General features: G+C 42.8%; 1 protein-coding gene across 1 annotated transcript; it reads left to right on the top strand.

Moving 5' to 3' along the window:
* Positions 1–705: 705 nt before the first annotated feature.
* TECTB (tectorin beta) lies at positions 706–23,698 on the top strand. Its single transcript, XM_073562128.1, has 10 exons — positions 706–781; positions 1,808–1,998; positions 5,054–5,196; positions 5,299–5,371; positions 12,459–12,562; positions 13,834–13,917; positions 15,482–15,644; positions 17,824–17,893; positions 22,474–22,506; positions 23,014–23,698. The coding sequence occupies exons 1-10, from the start codon at positions 706–708 to the stop codon at positions 23,064–23,066; spliced, it is 990 nt and encodes a 329-aa protein (XP_073418229.1). The 3' UTR covers positions 23,067–23,698.
* Positions 23,699–24,187: the final 489 nt, after the last annotated feature.

A 24,187-nucleotide genomic window follows, 5' to 3' on the forward strand; every position in this document is an offset into this window, starting at 1 on the left:
CCATAGTCTCCCTGCTCATACTGTAAAGACTCCATAGTCTCACTGCTTGTCTGGTAAATAATCTATAGTCTCACTGCATTTATAGTGAAGAATCTAATCTCACTGCTTGTACAGTAAAGAATCATCATCCATTCAAATATATGAACATTGCAATTAAATTGCACCCAAGTTGCTTTTTTTCCCAAACAGAATATGTGGCCTGTCTATCGATTTGGTATTATAGTAAAACTATGTTCTGTCCGTGAGCATCTTGGCTTCTTGTTACAAACCCAGATATTTTTCTTTGCCTTGGTGGCAGCCACCTGGCACTGATCGCTAAGGTTAAGTTTTCTGTCCAACGTTACCACCAAGTCTTTGTCAGGGTCAGATTGACGCAGTTTTCTTATTTAATGCTTATTTGTACATTTCCTTACTTCTCCCCAAAGTCAGGATTTTACATTTATGTTTTTCGTGGAAATTTGCATTCTTTACTTTCTCACAAAGAATAATTAATTTATCTAGTAACGTTCTGCGGAATATGTTGGCGCTAGATAAATAACGAATATTATTACTATTTGTCATCTCTTCCAGCATTACAGAGAAGAGATGGCGATATCCCAGCTGGTCGTCCTTGATTTGTGAGACCCCCGCGGAGCCTCGTTTGCCTTCTGGATTCTTGTTTGATTGTTTTTTTTTTTTTTTGTTTTGCAAATCAATCTTGACGAAATGTTGCTCTTTACTCTCACTACGTTATCTGTACTGATTGCAAGCTCTGCAGGAAAGTGTGTTCCCAATAAAGCAGGCAAGTACCAGATACCTTAGAGTGTGTTCACACGGTCAGGTTTTTATGCAAAAAAAAAATGTAACAATCACAATGTAAATTACAAACATTTTTTATTGTTTTTTTTTTTCGCTCTAAGCCATAGTAAGGGTATGTGCACACGTTGCGGAATTTTCCGTGCGGAATCTGCATATTTTGGCAGAATCCTCAGGTCAGGATCCGCGCGTTTTTCCTGTGGATTTCTAGCGGATTTGGCCTGCATTTTTACGCCTGCGGATTCCTGTAATGGAATGGGTGTAAAAACGCTGCGGAATCCGCACAAAGAATTGACATGCTGCGGGAAATAAACCGCTGCGTTTCCCCACGGAATTTTTTTTCTCCTACAATAACATTGTACCGTAAATCACTAGCAAATCTGCAGCGGATCGGCAGGGGCAAATCCGCAAAGTGTGCAGAGACCCTAATAGGGAAAAACGGAACTAAAACCAGTGAAATCATTACCACGCTGCGGTTTTTAAGCAGGTCTGAAAGCGAAAGGACCGTGTGAATGAAGTTTTAGAAATCTCAGTTTTGCTGTTCCCCTAAAATTCATTTGTCAAAAAGAAAACGCAAACACACAAAAAATGCCATGTGTGAACAAGCTCTGAAATACAAGCTCAATTTCTTCTGTAAAGCCAATTCATTTGACTTTTTCATACCTCTTGTTCCTGCGTTTATATGTTACCGTATATATTATTAATCTGGGATTATTTGAAAAAAAAAAAGAAAAACTGCATGAAAAAAGAAAATGGAATTCTTCACAGGGGCCATTACACTTATCACGCTTCAGTTAGTAAATGGCTAGAATGTTACATATTTCTTTTACTCTTCTTAATTCCTTTTTGATATACGTTTGATTGTTAATACTTTTATTTTTTTCACAAAAAGATATATCAATAAATATCGCAAAAGTGGCAAAATAATCAAAAAATACTCTAATATAAAATAATTTTCTTTTATAGTTAGTGATTTAGGGATAACCCCATGTTGTCACCGTTTGTCTTCCAGATGTGATTATTGTTCATTGTTTTCCTAAATCTATTGTGGCTAAAATTCCCGAGTGTCCGTACGGATGGGAGATCAACCAGCTGGCGCTGGGCGGGGTGTGTTATAATGGAATTATCGAGTCCGGTTATTATCAATTCACCATTCCTGATTTATCTCCAAGGAATAAATCCTATTGTGGAACACAATCTGATGTGAGTTATGTTTTGTTTTATTCAGAAATTATTTAATTTGATAAATTCTTAATTTTTTTTAAAGATTTTTCAAAAAGAAATTAGATTTTTTATTTAATCTAAATTTTACTCAAACAGTTTTAATGGGTTTAGGATAAAGTAGATTTTTTTAAAGTTTTTTTTAAAGTAAAAAAAAAAAATTCACCGAGAAATAGGCAATTACACCGCATAGTAAACAAATAGGGAAATATTATAATATTTAAAACAGTAGAAATATGAACCTTACCATAATTTAGATCTTAAGCCAAATATTTTTCTTTTAATGTAATTGTTCACTCCTTAAGGTTCTGGCATCAATTCCGACCCACTGAAGCCACCACTAGGTGGAGCTCATGAGGTTCCTGATTCTGTGTTAATGAATTCAACAATCAGTATTCAGTAAGCTCCTGAGCTCCCCCTAGTGGTGGCTGCAGGAAGCCAGGATCTTATCATGACTGTATCAAAGTAGGGGATTTCAAACTTTATATCATAAAAAAATGGAACATTGGTGAGAATTTGGTGTTGCAGACATTTTTTTTCCAATCCTGGAGTTCATTGGATTTGTAATTAGGCTACATTTATATTAAAGGGTCAAAATTTAGGTTATGGGGACAATGGAAAAAAAAAATTCAATCATTTTAATATAACATAAATTCAGTCAAATATAACAATGTTTATGGACTAATGCTGGTGTATACTAAATTCAGGAAAAATTATTTTACAAGGGGTTAAACAGCAGAGTATGCTCTGATCGCCGCCAATAATACAGATGTGCAGCTGGGACTCAATGCCAGTAATTGCATAGGAACAAGCTTACAGTATATGTATTCCTGGTCATGGCTTATACTATGTGGTCAAAAGTATGTGAACCCCTTTTCTAAAGAAAGTTCTAAGTTCAGATCATTAACCACATCTATGACAAACAAAAGCATGAAATCCAGTGCACAGCCATAAAGTCTCCATATAAACTTGCCTTTGGTGTAGTGTGGGTCATACCGAGGAGCCAAGTGGCTCCATGGCATTATTAAAGGAGGTCAATGTCCCCTATTTTTGGAAAGTGTCACCCCTATGGTACATTGGTCATCGCAGAGCTCCAAGTAGTCTCTGTTTGTAAGATTAGCACAAGAACTGAGCAACAGAAGCTTAACCTCAAGAGTTTCCATGATGGACCCTCACCCTCCACAAACAAGCCTAAAGTCAGCATACCCAATGCCAGATGGCAGCCGAATGGTGTAAAGCACGTTGTTATTGGACTCCAGAGCAGTGGAGACCTCTGTTCTTTAGCGATCAATCGCAACTCACTGATGACTATTGGTTAGGTGGATGCCCGGAGAATTACCTCCGATCCAGAATGCATTGCACCTGATTTAACCCCTTAGTGACTGAGCCAAATTTTTTTAAATCTGACCAGTGTCACTTTATGTGGTAATAACTCTGGAACGCTTCAACAAATCCCAGTGATTTTGAGACTGTTTTTTTTCGGGACACATTATACTTTATGATAATGGTAAATTTAGGTCGATATATTTTGTATTTATAAAAAAAAATCAGAAAGTTGAGAAAAACTTTTTAAAAATTAGCAATTTTCAAACTTTAAATGATTTATCCCTTTAATCCAGATAGTCATACCACGGCATAACATTAATAAATAACATTTCCCACATGTCTGCTTTACATCAGCAACATTTGTAAAATGTTTTATTCTGTTAGTATTTGAGGAGGTTTAAAAATGTAGCAGTAATTTTTCATTTTTTTCAAGGAAATTTAGAAAATTTATTTTTTGAGGGACCTATCCAGGTTTGAAGTTCCTTTAGGGGTCCCATATATTGGGAAACCCCCGAAAGTGATAACATTTTAAAAACAGCACCCCTGACATATTGAAAACTGCTGTCAGGTAGTTTATTAACCCTTCAGGTGATTTTCAGGAATTAATGCAAAGTGGAATAACAGAAATGAAAATATGTAATTTTACCACCTAAATGTCGCTAACTTCTGAACAGAGTACTACAGATTAAATACGTTGAACATCTAACACTTGTAATGGTTTGCTCAGCTGTCCAGGCTCTAGTGCCGGGTTTTACTTCCTCTCTCTTTGCTAGTCTGGGTTATTGTTGCAGCACCATCGATGTCATCATGCAAAGGCTTGAAAGGCCAGCTCAGGCACCTTCCCCTGCCTTAGTACTCAAGAAATATGGCACCCTGCTGCCGTATACTTTTCCTGGAATTACCTCATCTTCCATTAGGCTCTGCTCCCGACAATGGTCTAATCATCTTCCCCGCTACTCCTGTCTGCAATCCAGCAACCAGTTAATACTTTTAAGTTCATTCCAGCAATTCTTGGTGCTATTGCACTCTCGGTTCTGCTGTATAATATTATGCTAACAAGCTTCTCTCTGCTACCATGATGGTTTTCACGTTGGTTACTCTGTTATTCCTGGTAGTAAACAGATCTCTGCAAGCAAGTTACTACTTTCCCTGTACATCTGTTATTCCATTGTGCAGCTTCAGCAAGCAAGGTACCTAAATATCTCTGCTGTTCCTATCCAATCCACACATGTGGTTCAGCTGCATCTAGTACTTCCAGCCCTGCTTGCCCATCTGCTGTACTGCACGCCCTGTTGTCACTGATACCCATGCCATCCAACAAACTGAGATCCTCTGTATTATCGCCTCCAGTCTGTGCTACTCACCCTGATATACAGCTTACGGAATTCAGCTCACCTAGTGAACCGCTAACAACGCTACCAACCGGCAAAGAGCTCCATTAATACATGTGGTGGCTAATTTGTTGTGGAGGAACTTGGATCGCCACGAAGGCTATCATATTCCATATTAATTACAATAAGTTTGATATGGAATATCTAAATCATTTGGTCAGGGACATCTACATATTTTTGGCTATGTAGCATATATTTACACCAAAGTACTAAAACATGAATGTAGATATTGTAAAGCGCTGTTAAAAATGTTCAAAATTGAATATTTTTCTATATATAAAGAGTTAAAGACCAGTACGTGACTTTGATTTTTCTTCCAGTTCAAGAACCCAATCTACCATTTTTACAACTCGATAGTTTCCAATGACAGCACCCTGATCATCAAAAGCCAGCCGGTGAATTACACTTTTACCTGCACTTATCAGTCCAATTACTTGGTCAGTCATGCTGCCTTTGACCAAAGGTAAGTTTGTTCCTCAGCTGCTGCCACATTTCGAGTATTAATCCCCCAGGCATCTTCCACTCATGTATGTTTCAGTCTTACATATTTTTTTCCTTCTTCTAGAGTAGCCACAGTCCATGTGAAGAATGGGAGTTCGGGATCATTTGAAAGCACATTGTCCCTCAATTTCTACTCTGTGAGTCTTTCAAACGTCCCTCTCTTCACCTCCACCCACCTCATTTCTTTTTCCTTGGCTTATGCTGGGCATTTACTTTTTTAATGGTGTGTTTCATTTGTAAAATCATTGGTGGTCCTTTGTTTGTCCTCCATCAATTTGTAGAGCAGAAATGGCTACACAAAGAGTCTGCTCACCGCTCTATTGCTATTAACTGGAAAATGTAGTGCAACTTTTCTCCTGCGGGGGAACTGCAGGGAAATTGAACCCTTTCTGCCTAGTTCACCACAGCTGCTAATTGGATCCTTAGCCTCAGGATAAACTGCAATCACTTTATATTTAATGAAGGTTTCTAACAAAATATTAACATCCAAAAGGTTGTCTAAGATTAGAAAAACATGGCTGCTTTCTTCCAAAACAACATCACATCTCTCCATGGGTTCTGTCTGGGATGTCTGCTCTGCTTTATTGAAGTGGATAGATGCTACTTAATATCGGTTTCTGTCTCAGTTGGTCCTTCCCCTGGATGTTGGTTTCTAGCTCAGTTGGCCCTTTCCCTGGATATTAGTTTCTGGCTCAGTTGGTCCTTCCCCTCGATGTTGGTTTCTGTCTCAGTTGGTCCTTCCCCTGAATCTTGGTTCCTAGCTCAGTTGGCCCTATCTCTGGATATTAGTTTCTGGCTCAGTTGGTCCGTCCCCTGAATCTTGATTTCTGCCTCAGTTTGCCCTTCCCACGGATGTTGGTTTCTGGCTCAGGTGGTCCTTCCCCTGGATCTTGGTCTCTGGCTCAGTTGGTCCTTCCCTGGGATCTTGGTCTCTAGATCAGTTGGCCCATCCCCTGGATCTTGGTTTCTGGCTCAGTTGGTCCTTCCCCTGGATCTTGGTTTCTGGCTCAGTTGGTCCTTCCCCTGGAAGTTGGTTTCTGACTCAGTTAGCCCTTCCCCTGTATCTTGGTTTCTAGCTCAGTTGGACCTTTCCCTGGATATTAGTTTCTTGCTCAGTTGGCCCTTCCCTTGGATCTTGGTTTATGACTCCGTTGACCCTTCCCCTGGATCTTGATTTCTGGCTCAGTTGGCCCATCCCCTGGATCTTGATTTCTGGCTCAGTTGGTCCTTCCCCTGGATCTTGGTTTCTGGCTCAGTTGGTCCTTCCCCTGGATCTTGGTTTCTGGCTCAGTTGGTCCTTCCCCTGGATCTTGGTATCTGACTCAGTTAGCCCTTCCCCTGTATCTTGGTTTCTAGCTCAGTTGGACCTTTCCCTGGATATTAATTTCTTGCTCAGTTGGCCCTTCCCCTGGATCTTGGTTTCTGCCTCAGTTGGCCCTTCCCATGAATCTTGATTTCTGACTCAGTTGGCCCTTCCCTTGGATCTTGGTTTATGACTCCGTTGACCCTTCCCCTGGATCTTGATTTCTGGCTCAGTTGGCCCTTCCCCTGGATCTTGATTTCTGGCTCAGTTGGCCCTTCCCGTGGATGTTGGCTATACATATATTTTTATAGTCCTTCACTTTTTTGTAGTTTTCTTATAAAAAAATCAGGCAGACTGGGAGTGCTTTTGCCAGAGGTTCTCTTTCCAGCTGGCTTACTTTGAGCGATTTACATGTGGTACCATGCTTTTCCCCTTCGAGCCTCAAGACCTCATCCACAAATCCTTCCAATTGTCCTTATGGAGGCAACTCTCCAGAGCTGTTCCTCCTGGCTTAGGTTTCGCCACCTTGTAAGAAAGTCCTTTCTGAGAGCTGGAAGATCCGGCAAGACACTGTAGACAATTCTTCCTTTTTAAACCAAGGCTGAAGTTTATTCAGAGATACAGAACAGTTCACAAAAGACAGAGAGGCATAGCATGCAGGCACATACAGGTGACCAGATAAGCAAAGTAACGCTGGGATGTCTGGCGTGGTCTGGCCATGACCTGGCGATGGTGTGACCTGGCGGTAGACTGATGATGATGTCACCCCAAACAACAGTATCAGGAGCTTTTTATACATGATTTAGACAAAGAAAGTACATTATGACAAAAAGGACGTATACATGATATCCTCATACTGCAGAGAAAAACGTGTTTTAGAACAAAGCATACAATGACACAATATGACAACATTAATAAACATTTCCTCCAGACTACATTAAAAAATCATACAATGGGTTTAAAAAGTATTCAGACCCTTTTCAAGTTTTCACTCTTTGTTTCATTGCAGCCATTTGGCAAATTCAAAAAAGTTCATTTTTTCTCATTAATGTACACTCTGCACCCCATCTTGATTGAAAAAAAAAAACAGAAATGTAGAAATTTTTGCAAATTTATTTAAAAAGAAAAACTGAAATATCACATGGTCATAAGTATTCAGACCCTTCGCTCAGACACTCATATTTAAGTCACATGCTGTCCATTTCCTTGTGATCCTCATTGAGATGGTTCTTCTCCTTCATTGGAGTCCAGCTGTGTGTAATTAAACTGATAGGACTTGATTTGTAAAGGCGCACACCTGTCTATATAAGACCTCACAGGTCACAGTGTATGTCAGACCAAATGAGAATCATGAGGTCAAAGGAACTGGCCAAGGAGCTCAGAGATAGAATTGTGGCAAGGCACAGATCTGGCCGAGGTTACAAAAGAATTTCTGCTGTACTCAAGGTTCCTAAGAGCAGAGTGGCCTCCATAATTCTTAAATGGAAGAAGTTTGGGACCACCAGAAGTCTTCCTAGACCTGGCCGTCCAGCCAAACTGAGCAATCGTGAGAAAAGAGCCTTGGTGAGAGAGGTAAAGAAGAACCCCAAGATCACTGTGGCTGAGCTCCACAGATGCAGCAGGGAGATGGGAGAAAGTTCCACAAAGTCAACTATCACTGCAGCCCTCCACCAGTCGGGCATTTATGGCATAGTGGCCCGATGGAAGCCTCTCCTCAGCGCCAGACATATGAAAGCCCGCATAGAGTTTGCTAAAAAAACACATGAAGGACTCCCAGACTATGAGAAATAAGATCCTATGGTTTGAGGAGACGAAGATAGAACTTTTTGATGATAATTCTAAGCGGTATGTGTGAAGAAAACCAGGCACTGCTCATCACCTGCCCAGTACAATCCCAACAGTGAAACATGGTGGTGGCAGCATCATGCTATGGGGTGTTTTTCAGCTGCAGGGACAGGACGACTGGTTGCAATTGAAGGAAACATGAATGCGGCCAAGTACAGAGATATCCTGGATGAAAACCTCTTCCAGAGTGCTCTGGACCTCAGACTTGGCCGAAGGTTCACATTCCAACAAGACAATGACCCTAAGCACACAGCTAAAATAACAAAGGAGTGACTTCAGAACAACTCTGTGACCATTCTTGACTGGCCCAGCCAGAGCCCTGACCTGAACCCAATTGAGCATCTCTGGAGAGACCTGATAATGGCTGTCCGCCAACATTCACCATCCAACCTGACGGAACTGGAGAGGATCTGCAAGGAAGAATGGCAGAGGATCCCCAAATCCAGGGGTGAAAAACAAGTTGCATCATTCCCAAGAAGACTCATGGCTGTACTAGCTCAAAAGGTGCTTCTACTCAATACTGAGCAAAGGGTCTGAATACCTATGACCATGTGATATTTCAGTTTTTCTTTTTTAATAAATCTGCAAAAATTTCTACATTTCTGTTTTTTCAGTCAAGATGGAGTGCAGAGTGTACATTAATGAGAAAAAAAATTAACTTTTTTGAATTTACCAAATGGCTGTAATGAAACAAAGAGTGAGAAATGTAAAGGGGCCTGAATACTCTCCGAACCCAATGTACATCTCCAGGTTCCTCTTAGCTACTGTCATTGATCACATCACTGTTTTTAGCCTAATCACATAACTCTTATAACTCTTCTTACACTGACAGCTCTTGATTCTTGTTTCTATCTTAATTAAACATATATACTACTCACTACCTTAAAACACCACTTATTAACTATCACATGCTCTTCTGCTTTTCCAATTAGTCTCCCCGGACTCCATCCATACCTACTAATGGCATTGAGATCATTTTATCCCTCTATTCTAGGGAGAGTCTCAGCTCTTTTAGCAAAGTTAGTTGACTAGAGATTGTCCAAGATGGCTGACCATTCTCTTACAGGTTACTGGCTCAGTTAGTCCATCCTCTGGATCTTAGTTTCTTGCTCAGTTGGCCCTTCCCCTGAATCTTCATTTCTTGCTCAGTTGGCCCTTCCCCTGTATCTTAGTTTGTTGCTCAGTTGGCCCTTCTTCTGGATATTGGTTTCTAGCTCAGTTGGCCCTTCCCATGGATATTGGCTGTTATGATCCAGGTCGGGGTTTGCTTTCTGCTTCCCGACACGAACAGGCGGGGGTTAACCTTCTCTGTGTGACTGTTCCCCACAGTGTATGACCCGGCTTGACTTCTGACCTGCCCATTCATCTTCCGTTCTGGTTTTGGATTGTTCTGTCTGTCTCTGACCTTTGGCATGTTTCTGGCTGTGCTTTCATCTCGTCTTCTTGTTACTGCTCTCCCGACCGGCTTTTTGACCTCTGACTTGCTTCAGACCTTGCTCCTGCCTTCCCCTCTGACACTGCGTTCCCGGCTGTTGCTGACTTGGCTTGTAGGACCTCTCTGCTGCCCCCTAGCGGTGTTTGCTCAGCTCTACAGGTCTTCGCTTGAGGAGAGCTCCTGTTACCTCCCTTCCTCGCCTTCTGGTGGTTGTCCCTGTATTGCACAACATTGGTATCTGGCTTAGTTGCCCCTTACAGTAGATTGTGGTCTCTAGATCAGTCACCCCTTCCCCTACATCTTGGTCTATGTATCATTTGCCTATTCCCCTGGATCTTGGTCTCTGGCTCAGTTGATCCTTCCGCTGGGTCTTAGTTTTTGCTCAGTTGGCCCTTCCCCTGGATCTTGGTCTCTGGTTTGGCTCAGTTGGCCCTTCCCCTGGATCTTGGTCTCTGGCTCAGGTGGCCCTTCCCATGGAACTTGATTTTTGTCTCAGTTGGCCCTTCTCCTGGATCTTGGTATCTGGCCCAGTTGGCCCTTCCCCTGGCCCTTGGTTTCTGGTTCCATTGGCTCTTCCCTTGGATATTGGCCTCTGGCTTAGTTGCCCCTTACACTGGATTGTGGTCTCTAGATCAGTCACCCCTTCCCTTGGATCTTGATCTATGTATCATTTGCACATTTTCCTGGATCATGGTCTCTGGCTCAGTTGCCCCAACCCCTGGATCTTGGTATTTGGCTTAGTTCCCCTACTCCTGGATCTTGGAATTTGGCTTAGGTGTCTCTTCCCCTGCATTATGGTCTCTGGGTCAGTCATCACTTCCCCTAGATCTTAGTCTTTGGCTTAGTTGCCCGTTACCCTGGATCTTGGCCTCTGCCTCATTTGCCCCTTTAACCAGGTTTTTGGTCTCTGGATCAATGAACCATTCCCCAGGAACGTGGTTCTATGAGAGGTGCAGCACTGTTTTTGAAAGAAGCCACCAAGTTTTCTAATCATGGAAACTCTAATCCCATCATGTCACTTCTGCTGAACCATAGGAAATTTTTCAAGAGTTAAAATTATTTAAAAACATCCACACCATCCAACACCTAATGGTAATTCACATCTTTTCATTAGATACTTGTTCTGGAGACCTTTGGCATAGTCTCTTGTAAAAATTCAGAATGGTAGATTTTCTTGGCAAAGTACCAAAATGCTGTGAAAAAATGACTATATGGTGTGTGCCTAATGTTTGATGTGTTTTAGACACATTTCATATCTGACTCTATAGTTTTGAAAAGTGACAAAATATAAGGGAGAGGTAAAAGGATGAATAACATACCGGTAATTCAAACTTTTAAAGATGTTAACTATTCTAGAGCAGAAACACATTTGTTCTCCGACCACAGAAGAGAAGATTGGTTCTAGCTAAAAATTCCTACTAAATGTTTTTGTCTTGGGTGCATATAAATGGAGCAAAAAAAGTCACAAATATACAGTGGGGGAAAAAAGTATTTGATCCCTTGCTGATTTTGTAGGTTTGTCCACTGACAAAGATATGAACAGTCTATAATTTTAAGGGTAGCTTAATTGTATCATTGAGAGATAGAATATCAAAAATAAAATCCAGAAAATCGCATTGTATAAATTACATAAATTTATTTGAATTTTGCAGTGAGAAATAAGTATTTGATCCCTCTGGGAAACAAGACTTAATACTTGGTGGCAAGACCCTTGTTGGTAGGCACAGCAGTCAGACGTTTCTTGTAGTTGATGATGAGGCTTGCGCACATGTCAAGAAGAATTTTGCTCCACTCCTCTTTGTAGATCATCTCTAGATCATTAAGAGTTTGAGGCTGTCACTTGGCAAGTCGGCGCTTTAACTCCCTCCATAAGTTTTCTATGGGATTAAGGTCTAGAGACTGGCTAGGCCACTCCATGACCTTTAATGTGCTTCTTTTTGAGCCGCTCCTTTGTTGCCTTGGCTGCATGTTTTGGGTCATTGTCTTGCTAGAAGACCCAGCCACGACCCATTTTTAATGTCCTGCCGGAGGGAAGGAGGTTATCACTCATGATTTTATGGTACATGGCTCCATCCATTCTCCCATTCATGCGGTGAAGTAGTCCTGTGCCCTTAGCAGAGAAACACCACCAAAACATAATGTTTCCACCTCCATGCTTGACAGTAGGGACGGTGTTCTTGGGATCTTAGGCAGCATTTCTCTTCCTCCAAACACGGCGAGTTGAGTTAATGCCGAAGACCTCAATTTTTGTCTCATCTGACCAATGGATGAGGTGTGAAACCGCGGCGTTTCTGCACAAAAGAATTGACATGCTGCGGATTGTAAACCGCAGCAAAACCGCGCGGAAAAATCCGCAGCATGTGCACAGCGTTGTCCAGTTTACCATTGAAAACAATGGTACTGTACAACGCACCTAAATCTGCTGCGGACCCACAGGGCCAGAAACGCTACGGATCCGCAGCAGAATCCGCACCGTGTGCACATAGCCTCACTGTTTGCAATAACAGTAATTTTACATACCATGGTAATTTGTAATTTTTTTTGACAGATTACAATCCTCCTCTACCCTGTAGATAATTCCATTAATTTTTATTTGTCTTGTATTATTGGTTGTTTCTGTTGAATTTTTCTGTTTGGAAAGAATGCCAAGTTTTCAACCCAAAGAGAAGCCCCATTCGTGGTGGACACATCAGACATTGGATCAGATATATTTGCTGGGGTTGAAGCCAAAGGAATTAGCAACAGGTACAAAAAGATCAAAATCGATATATATGTGCTGAAATAAAATGTGTAGAGCAATGTCTATGTAATGCCAGGAGGAGGCAGGGAAAGCTTTACATTCCAAGGAAGTATATTCTTGGCATGGACACATTGAGGGGGGTGGTAAACTGCACAGCACCGCAGGGTCCCAGATCCCACAGATTTTTCAGTGGTATATTGTCTTGGGAAACTAATTATATGTTGAAATTATAAGGCTATGTGCACACGTCCGGAATTCTCGTGGAAATTTCTGCAGGAATTCCGCAATTCCATTCCACGGGAAATACACGAGAAATCCGCATTTGTAATTCCCGCGTATTTCCTACGTTTTAACTAGCGTTTTGCATGCGATCTGTAGCATCGCTTGGTGAACTGATTGACAGGTTGGTCACACTTGTCAAACATAGTGTTTGATTAGTGTGACCAACTTTTTTACTATTGAGGCTGCCTATGCGGCATCAGTAGGAAAAAATATAAAGTTTAAAATAATTTTAAAAAATTAAAAATCGTGATATTCTCACCTTCCGGCGTCCCCCGCTGCGTTCCCGATCATCGCGATGCTCCTGGCAAGTCCTGAGAGACCGCAACATCATCAAAGGTCATTGTCGCAAGGCATCGCTGGGAACAGGACTTGGCGGGAGCATCGCTAAGGCTTGGGGACTCTGCGTGGGACGCCGGAAGGAGAGAATATCACGATTTTTTATTTTAGTTCTATTTCTTACAGGGATATGGTACCCAGAGCCCGGAGGACAGTCTCCTCTCCTCCGGACCGTCGGACCATCTGCAAATTTTCTGCTTACTTTTCGCATGGTGGGCACAGCCACATGAGGAAAGTAAGCTGAACAATGCATTCCTATGTGTGCGGAATTCCCGCAAAGAATGAACATGCTGCGTATTTTTCCGCGATGCGATTCCGCCGTGGAAACATAAGCAGCATTAGCACAGCATGTGCGGAATGCCATAGGATTGCATGGGATGCTTTTTTTTTTTTTACAATAAAAGCGCTACGTGTGCACACAGCCTAAGGCTGAATTATATGAAGTTTTTTTTTATTGGACACTGCACATGATTTTCTCATTTAATGGCACCATTATGTGGGCTACTTACAGTATGGCAGTATATTCTTTGCACTATATATTGCTACAGTGCTATTATGTTTTCAGCATTTACATAAAAAAATTAAAAATGGAAAAAAATGCCCTTAATTCTGTGGAGGAGAGACTGTATTTATTATGTTTTCTCTTTATGTGATGTAGATTCAAAGTTGTTCTGAACTATTGTTGGGCCACCCCATCTGCTGATTATGCATATCATATCCAATGGCAACTAATAAGCAAAGGGTAAGGCGCAAAACATGTACCATGTCATGTATAACAACCGAATTATACAAGAACCAATTATGTATTGCTCATATTTTCAGCATGATATATACGGTACACATTGTTGCATTGCAAAGCACGCTGTGCAGCCAACAGATAGAAAAATATAACTACCGTACTATAGTACTGCTCCTATGTACAAGAATATAACTACTATAATACTGCCCCTATGTACAAGAATATAACTACTATAATACTGCTCCTATGTACAAGAATATAACTACTATAATACGGCCCCTATGTACAAGAATATAACTACTATAATGCTGCCCCTATATACAAGAATATAACTACTATAATACTGCTCCTATGTACAAGAATATAACTACTATAATACTGCCCCCTATGTACAAGAATATAACTACTATAATACTGCCCCTATGTACAAGAATATAACTACTATAATACTGCTCCTATGTACAAGAATATAACTACTATAATACGGCCCCTATGTACAAGAATATAACTACTATAATACTGCCCCTATATACAAGAATATAACTACTATAATACTGCTCCTATGTACAAGAATATAACTACTATAATACTGCCCCCTATGTACAAGAATATAACTACTATAATACTGCCCCTATGTACAAGAATATAACTACTATAATACTGCCCCTATGTACAAGAATATAACTACTATAATACTGCTCCTATGTACAAGAATATAACTACTATAATACTGCTCCTATGTACACGAATATAACTACTATAATACTGCCCCCTATATACAAGAATATAACTACTATAATACTGCTCCTATGTACAAGAATATAACTACTATAATACTGCCCCTATATACAAGAATATAACTACTATAATACTGCTCCTATGTACAAGAATATAACTACTATAATACTGGTCCTATGTACACGAATATAACTACTATAATACTGCCCCTATGTACAAGAATATAACTACTATAATACTGCTCCTATGTACAAGAATATAACTACTATAATACTGCTCCTATGTACAAGAATATAACTACTATATACTGCCCCCTATGTACGAGAATATAACTACTATAATACTGCTCCTATGTGCAAGAATATAACTACTATAATACTGCCCCTATGTACAAGAATATATCTACTATAATACTGCTACTATGTACAAGAATATAACTACTTTAATACTGCCCCTATGTACAAGAATATAACTACTATAATACTGCCCCCTATATACAAGAATATAACTACTATAATACTGCCCCCTATGTACACAAATATAACTACTATAATACTGCCCCCTATGTACAAGAATATAACTACTATATTACTGCCCCCTATGTACAAGAATATAACTACTATAATACTGCCCCCTATGTACAAGAATATAACTACTATAATACTGCCCCTATGTACAAGAATATAACTACTATAATACTGACCCTATGTGCAGTATTGATATGCAGCGTTCATTATTATACAATTTCCCATATAATGTATAGTATTTTATTGCTTACACATATTTGTCTCTGGTATTGAGGGATTATCCATATATTTGATATGTGCAGGTGTCCATCAGATGACACAGTTATTGTGCATGAAAATGGGAAGAACAGCCGTGCAACTTTCCAGTTTAATGCCTTCCGCTTCCAGAACGTCCCCAAATTATCCAAAGTCTGGCTACATTGTGAGACATATCTTTGTGACAGTGAGAAGTTCTCCTGCCCGGTGGTAAGAAAATAAATATTCCTTATACATTAGGAATTTCAAGTCATTAACTTATCTGACACTTATGACACCTAAGTGAGATACAGATGATGGATGAGCTTGCTTGGAATTTTCTAAAATTAAAATGTAGGATATAATCCTTTTATTAATTTTGGTATTCATGGAGTTCCCCCTAGTGGTGACTGCAGACAGGATCTTATCATGTATCTCTGTATACAGGGAGCTCCCCTAGTGGTGACTGCAGTCAGGATCTTATGTATCTCTGTATACAGGGAACTCCCCCTAGTGGTGACTGCAGACAGGATCTTATCATGTATCTCCATATACAGGGAACTCCCCCTAGTGGTGGCTGCAGACAGGATCTTATGTATCTCTGTATAAAGGGAGCTCCCCCTAGTGGTGGCTGCAGACTGGATCTTATCATGTATCTCTGTATACAGGGAGCTCCCCCTAGTGGTGGCTGCAGACAGGATCTTATGTATCTCTGTATAAAGGGAGCTCCCCCTAGTGGTGGCTGCAAACAGAATCTTATCATATATCTCTGTATACAGGGAGTTCCCCCTAGTGGTGGCTGCAGACAGGATCTTATCATGTATCGCTCTATACAGGGAGCTCCCAATAGTCGTGGCTGCAGACAGAATCTTATCATGTATCTCTGTATTCAGGGAGCTCCCCCTAGTGGTGGCTGCAGACAGGACCTCATCATGTATTTCTGTATACAGGGAGCGCCCCCTAGTGGTGGCAGTAGTCAAGATCTTATCATGTATGTCTGTATACAGGGAACTTCCCCTAGTGGTGGCTGCAAACAGGATCTTATCATGTATCTCTGCATTCAGGGAGCTCCCCCTAGTGGTGGCTGCAGACAGGATCTTATCATGTATCTCCGTATACAGGGAGCTCCCCGTGGCTGCTGACAGGATCTTGTCATGTATCTCTGTGTACAGGGAGCTCCACCTATTGGTGGCTGCAGAGAGGATCTTATCATGTATCTCTGTATTCAGGGAGCTCCCTTTAGTGGTGGCTGCAGACAGGACCTTATCATGTATCTCTGTATACAGGGAGCTCCCCCTAGTGGTGACTGCAGACAGAATCTTATGTATCTCTGTATACAGGGAGCTCCCCCTAGTGGTGGCTGCAGACAGGATCTTATCATGTATCTCTGTATACAGGAAACTCCCCTAGTGGTGACTGCAGACAAGATCTTATGTATCTCTGTATACAGGGAGCTCCCCCTAGTGGTGGCTGCAGACAGAATCTTATCATGTATCTCTGTATACAGGGAGCTCCCACTAGTGGTGACTGCAGACAAGATCTTATGTATCTCTGTATACAGGGAGCTCCCCCTAGTGGTGGCTGCAGACAGAATACCATCATGTATCTCTGCATACTGGGAGCTCCCCCTAGTGGTGACTACAGACAGAATCTTATGTATGTCTGTATACAGGGAGCTCCCCCTAGTGGTGACTGCAGACAGAAACTTATCCTGTATCTCTGTATGAAGGGAGCTCCCCCAAGTGGTGGCTGCAAACAGAATCTTATTATGTATCTCTGTATACAGGGATCTCCCCCTAGTGGTGACTGCAGATAGGATCTTATCATGTATCTCTTTATATAGGGAGCTCCCCCCAGTGGTGGCTGCTGACAGAATCTTATCATGTATCTCTGTATACAGGGAGCTCCCCCTAGTGGTGGCTGCAGACAGGATCTTATCATGTATGTCTGTATACAGGGAGCTCCCCCTAGTGGTGGCTGCAGACAAGATCTTGTCATGTATCTCTGTATACAGGGAGCTCCCCCTAGTGGTGGTTGCAGACAGGCTCTTATCATGTTTCTCTGTATACAGGGAGCTCCACCTATTGGTGGCTGCAGACAGGATCTTATCATGTATCTCTGTATACAGGGAACTCCCCCTAGTGGTGGCTGCAGACAGGCTCTTATCATGTATCTCTGTATACAGGGAGCTCCCCCTAGTGGTGGCTGCAGACAGGATCTTATCATGTATCTCTGTATACAGGGAACTCCCCCTAGTGGTGGCTGCAGACAGGATCTTATAATGTATCTCTGTATACATGGAGCACCTCCTATTGGTGGCTCTGGACCGAGTTGTATGTATCTACAGGAATCTGTATATGCAGATCTCTGTTTAGAGATTTTCAATTATCTGTTTTATTTTATTTATCAGACATGTGGAAGACGGAGACAGCAGAAGGAGCAGACTGGAGGTGTCTTAGTGGCAGAATTTATACTGCAGAGTATGTATCCCCGTTATATGAGCTTTCCTTTGCCTGTAATAGTCTTTCTTTTATTCTTTTCCCTTTTTTGGATCCATGCCTGATTTTGCAATCCCTTAAAATTGCATGTCTAAGTTTTGTTGCATTTGTCCAAAATGTCAGGTCGTCATTTAACTGCATCCTAACACAAGTGCAAACAAGTAGGGCAGCCTATATTTTTTTATTCCCCCATGCATAAGTGATGATGTGATAATGCCGCAGCATAACTGAGCTTTCATAATGCTGTACTAGTGATGAGCGAGTACCGTAATATTCGTAATCGCTATACTCGAGTACTTTGTAAAAATAGCGCATTCGTCCCGAATAGCGAGTGCAATGCAAGTCAATGGGAAATGTGAGTAATTTTCTGCTGGACCCTACAAAGGTGCCTGGGGGGCCTGAGGAAAAGGCTGAAATGGATGGGAAAGTGATGAAACAGAATGGTTAGAGCCTGGAGAAGATGCCTGCCTGCATTTCTGACTCGCACATGGTTTCTGGGAATAAGTTTGTCGCAGTATTACGCCACTTTTACAGATACACAAGAACAACTACCAAACCTAGATTTCTATTGAATATGTATCCCGTGTCTCAGTCACAATGTGGGACAACCTGTCACCAGGGCCTCCAATCACAAGTGGTAGTTAGGCTGGAGTAGGCATACTGTCTTGGTTTGTCCACTGCGCAATTTGCATAGGATTTGTAAAAAAAAAAATAGCCCTATGGGCTGAGTCATGGTTCACGCAGGAAGGAAACGAGTTTTTATGGGAAGGGGTTGACGTTAACAGCCGTAGCATTAATCGGCATTTTTGGTGAATTTAGGTTGGCTTGCTGTCATCTGGAGGGATTGTAGACTGTGGAGATATCCAGTCATTGTTGAGATTAATCAGAGTAAGTCTGTCTGCATTTACCGTGGAGAGGCGTGTGCGCCTATCAGTGATGATTGACCCAGCGGAACTGAAAACACGCTCTGACATCATACTAGCAGCCAGGCAGGCCAGCACCTCCAAGGCACAGAAGGAGAGGTTGGGCCAAGTGTTCAGCTTGGACACCTTATAATTAAAGGGACCTGAAGCGTCAGAAAGGACGCACGTATGGATTGATCACTTAAGTACCGCTTGACCATGTTCTGCAACTTCTCCCTCCTTGGCATTGTTACAGGCACAGATAGCCCTTGCTGTTGTGCTTGATTATTGAAAATTGCCCAATTTGTGCACATTTCCCCCCCCCACATGTTAGACCTGGTGTTCTTGTCTCTCCCCATTATCTCTGGGTGTTGAAAACAGCCTCTACCACCAGCATTGTCTGAGGGTGATGTTTTCAGCAACTGATATACAACGGCCCTCTTGAACGATTCCATTGTAAAACTCTTTGGTGACGCCAAAAGGAGAGAAGGAAATTTCTCCTTGTACCGTGGATCGAGAAAGGTGGCCAACCAGTATTGGTTGTTGGATAAAATGTGTGTCACGAGAGGGTCTTGCCACAGACACTTACATATGAACTGTGCCATGTGAGCCAAGCTGCAAAAAGGCAAATGTTCTGTGTCCCCAAAAGTAGAAACAGCACCCATCCTCTCCTCACACTGACTCGCTTCTTCCTCCTCCACCTCCTCCTCTCCAGCCCATCCAGGCTGCACAGACATGAAACTTGGGTAGGGTGTCCCCTCTGTAGCATTAGAAGTCCCCTTGGTAGCACAGAAAAACAAGTCCTCTCCCTCCTCATCTTCCTCCTCATCACCCACTGTTGCCTCAGGATATTGGCTGGGCTAGGTAGTATCACCCATTGTGAAATCTGGCTCCATACCAACAGGCCGGGCACTCAAAGCTTCCTCTTTGAGATTAAGTGTGGCGCCCCCAGGAGCATGGTTGCCACAGTGACCTTGCCTCCCTACTAGGGGAGAGGATCTCTTTATCAGGTAGTTCCAGCACACAAGGCCGTTCCTACTCCAGGCCAGCAGAGGGAGCTCTGAACCTAACAGCAGAGGAGTTGCTCTCTGTGGTCAGGAATAGGAAGTTAGTTAGTTGGAGTGTAGACAGGGAAGAGTGTGAACGTGTGGAGATGAGTTGGGGACTAGAGCTGGAGCAGAGCTCGTCCCCAAGCTAAAGCGCAGAGGCCGGACGCCAGAGTCCGAGGCTGTGTGGATACTAAAGGTCCCACAGCAGAAACCGGAGGAACAAGAGACTGTAAATGCTCTGTTCCCAATGGAGACTCGATGACACAGTAGCAACATGTGAGCCAGAGAGAGAGGGCTACAGCTACCTGTCTTGCGAGAGGAGTTCTAGGTAACAGACAGAAAGAGGAACTTGTGTGGAGTTCAGAACTGCAAGTACTTCAGAATAGCACTAGAAAGGAGACCTCACAACCCATCTGCATAGAGATCCCCAAGTTGCTTCCAGGCTGACTAACTCCTGTACCATCTGTAATCTGAATTCTGGACTGTACCTACAAAGCACAGTAAAAGGTAAAAGAAACTGCACTCTGTTGTGTCCTTTGAATTCTTCCTGCAACCCTTTCAGCTCTCCTACATCTCTATGCCTAAACACTACACCATCTACCTCAACATCTTTTACAACTGCCCTGGGACTCAGCTCTGCCTGTGGAGAGCTATTACATCTCTGCTGCATCCCACCATCGGTCCCAGAGTATCTGCACTGCAGCGCTGGTCCCTTCTGACCAGATACCACAGGTGGTATCATGATTACTCTTTACAAAAACCCTTATCTTCATTATCCCCTGTAAATAATCCCCTTCCATTGGACGCCCAGGGCCACGGACCGGTTGACCACTGCTGTGACATCCCTTTAAGAACCGGCCCCATACCGAGTAACCCACTGCCCTAGTGGGCGGTCCATAAGCAGTGAATGTTTCAAGAGACACAGCAGCGGGATGGTAACGCTGATAATAGCCTGATCACCGCTCAAGAGCTTGGTGCAGTACTCAAAGTTCTCAAGAACCTCACAAATGTCAGCGATCCACACCCACTCGACAGTTGTTATGTGTGGTGGCAGACTCTGAGTCTAACGCGCATGTTGAAGCTGGTATTCAGCTACTGCCCTCTGCTGCTCACTAATCCTTGCCAGCATATGATAGGTTGAGTTCCAGCACATGGGCAGGTCGCAAATGAGTCAGTGACTTGGCAAATTCAAGCGCTTTTGCAGCACTGTAAGGCCAGGTTCACATAGAGTTAATGCAGTCCGTTCAACGCATAGCGTTGACGAACTGCATTAACGCTACTCCCATAACGTGATCGCGTTATGTGATCCCGCTAGCGAAAATGCTTCATCTGCGCTAGCAGTGACGGACCCCCGGACACTGCAGCCCGCGTCCGAGGGGCCACCACAGAACGCATACCGATTATTGCATGCGTTAGCGATGCGCTCGTCTATAGCAGTGTATGGGTGCGTTAATGCCGCTATGTAACGGATACATTAAACACATACCATTAACGCTATGTGAACCTAGCCTAAGACCAGCAGAAGCGGTAGAGGAATGGTGGAAATGGGCACTAATATGGCGCATCTCCTAAAGTAGGTATTGCAAGACAGGGTAACTTTTCAGAAATTTCTGAACAACTAGGTTCAGCACGTGAGCCAGGCATGAGACCTTTAAAGCCGCCACCAGGTACGCCCATTATCGCAGACGACCTGACGGGTTGGAGGTGCAGCGGGGAGAGCCACAGCTCGGATATTGTTTGGATTACTGCTTTACGTAGGGAACTAAACGCCTTTTTCAGTGGACTGATGTGGACAGCAGAAGCCAGGCTCTGACCCAAAAAACAGCAGGGAAAGTAGACCGGTGCTTTAAAAAAAAAGGCAGCACTAATTGCTAGTACTCTGTGTACTGGAAAAATATTGCTTTGCCTCTAACAAGTTTTAGGATTGACACAGGAAGATCACTTTCACCTCTCCCTACCTAATACACAATCTCTCCCTCCCTGTACTCTGTGTTGTGTGTCTCCAGCTCTGAAAAGAGCCATTTTTTGGTGGTATTATGGTGCTAGTCACTGGCTGCTTTACACTGTCCCTGCTCGAGAGTCTCTCTCTCTCCCTACTCTACACTGACCTTTTGTGTTATCGAGAGGCCTAAAGACTCTCCCTCCTAGCAGCTGAGCGATCTCTCCCTATGCTTTTAAATGCAATGTGCGCAAAATTGGCAGCGGCAGGGCTCAAATACACCCTATGACGCCGGGCGGCCAGCCAATCACAGTAATGCCACAACCAAGATGTCTGCGGCATTACTGTGATTGGTTAAGAGGCCCAGGATGTTTAGTGGCTGCAAAGGAGGCGCCAAAACTGCAGGGTGGGACATCCGAATATAGCGAGGCGAGTACACAAATACAATGTAACAAGTAACCCGAATACCGGACTATCCGTGCGAATAGTAACGGATACACTCGCTCGTCACTATGCTGTACGCGGTAGACACTATTCATGGTTATATTGCATTTCCAGCTGATCTTATCCCATAGAATTTACAATCCAGCCTGAAACCAACTGAACAGCAACGTTTCCTTTTTGCTAGCTTGGGCTCATGTCTAATAATCTTGTTTTCTACTTCTGCCTTAGGTTCGGCATCTTTCGGCTATCCTGGCCTTGCAGGTAAAGTTCATGACAACTGTCTCCAAATTTGACTCCATGCCACCCAACCTTAAAGGGGCATTAAAAAATGAAACATAATTTGCTCATTCCCCGGATAAGTGATACGTGCTAGATCAGTGGTGGTGTGACCGATGGAAGCCCCATTGACCTCCAGACATGGGGACCCTGGATTTCTGTCTCACCCCGCTGCAAACACCATTACTTAATGTAAAGTAGACCCCCAGACCTGCACTCTGCTGTTCTACCCAGAGGTTGAACCCCCCATAATTTAGCATTTACCCCTTTATCATGGGGTTCTCTTCCTATGAGTAAGGGCTTATGAGGAGCTTGTATGACCATTAAGGTATCACCACTACTGGACTACAAATCTGGTGACAACCTCTGAGGACGCTGGAATGTTACGTTGTGTCACCCAGCTTTCCCAGGCTCAGATCAGATGAGCCGTGTATCCCAGAGCCTGGAACCTTGTATAACAGTGGTCATGTCTCTCGACTCTTCCCTCCCCAGTGGTCGCCCACCATCTGCTCCTGACTATGGGAATCTACAAGATGCTCACCTAAAAGAAGCCAACCGCAGAGCGACGTCCCAGGACATGAAGCCAACGCCGTCCTCGGCCACTCCAGTCATACACACACCCTCAGGAATAAAATGGCCTCCGATCGGCCTCAGGGCAGACTCCGCTGTACAGAACCTGAAGATGGAGCACGTCCTGTACGTCATATTAGCCATCAAGCTGGACTCCACATTCAGATACTTAAAGGGATCTCTGGTCCTATGTGAAGAAAGCGTCAACATGGCATCAACTTCTGCAACTTTCTAATCCACGTTGTGATGTATTTTGTTGCTCTTTTCGAGATCTCCGCTTGCTGTCAGGGAATATTTACGTATAAAAGATAAAAACCTGTATGGCCCCAATAGTTCTCACAGCGGAGAGGAAACAATTGTATCTAGTCTGAACAATCCTCTGTGCCCTTCACCCCGATCCGGAGATTGACACAATTGGATCCAATCCAGACAATGTCAGTTTTTCTGCCGCAAAGTGTCGTCCAGAATATTCCCCTTCACTGACAGAAGGCAGAGATCAGAATGATACGGAATATCTCACAATCTGCATTAGGAAGTTGGAAAACTTTTCAATATATAATAAGTAAAGTTTAATGAGATTAACGCAGATTTTCCGTCTACGTTCTGATACTCGCTGATACGCAATGGTGCATTACTCTGTAAATAGACTTTCATCCTTGTAATCCTTATCTTTAGTGTGTGAGGAAAAAGACAAAAGGTACATAAAAGAGATTTCTTACTGGCTACATTGTCCAGAAAATCTGATGATTATGCAACAATCTAATTAAAAAAAGAAATCTTGTCACAGTGAGATCAGTGAATAAGGCAGATCCTCAAATTGACAAGAAAAAAAGAAAATGGAGCTTTGCATGTACAGTATATAACAGTCTAGTTATAGACGCAATAAAGGTTTGTAATACACTGCCACCACTAGGGGGAGCTCCCTGCGTGCAGAGATACATGATAAGATCCTGTCTGCAGCCACCACTAGGGGGAGCACCCTGCATGCAGAGATACAGGATAAGATTCTGTCTGCAGCCACCACTAGGGGGAACTCCCTGCATACAGAGATACATGATAAGATCCTGTCTGCAGTCACCACTAGGGGGAACTCCCT

This window comes from Dendrobates tinctorius, unplaced genomic scaffold, assembly GCF_039654945.1.
Source record: "Dendrobates tinctorius isolate UK_male_01 unplaced genomic scaffold, ASM3965494v1 ptg000341l, whole genome shotgun sequence".
NCBI lineage: Eukaryota > Metazoa > Chordata > Amphibia > Anura > Dendrobatidae > Dendrobates > Dendrobates tinctorius.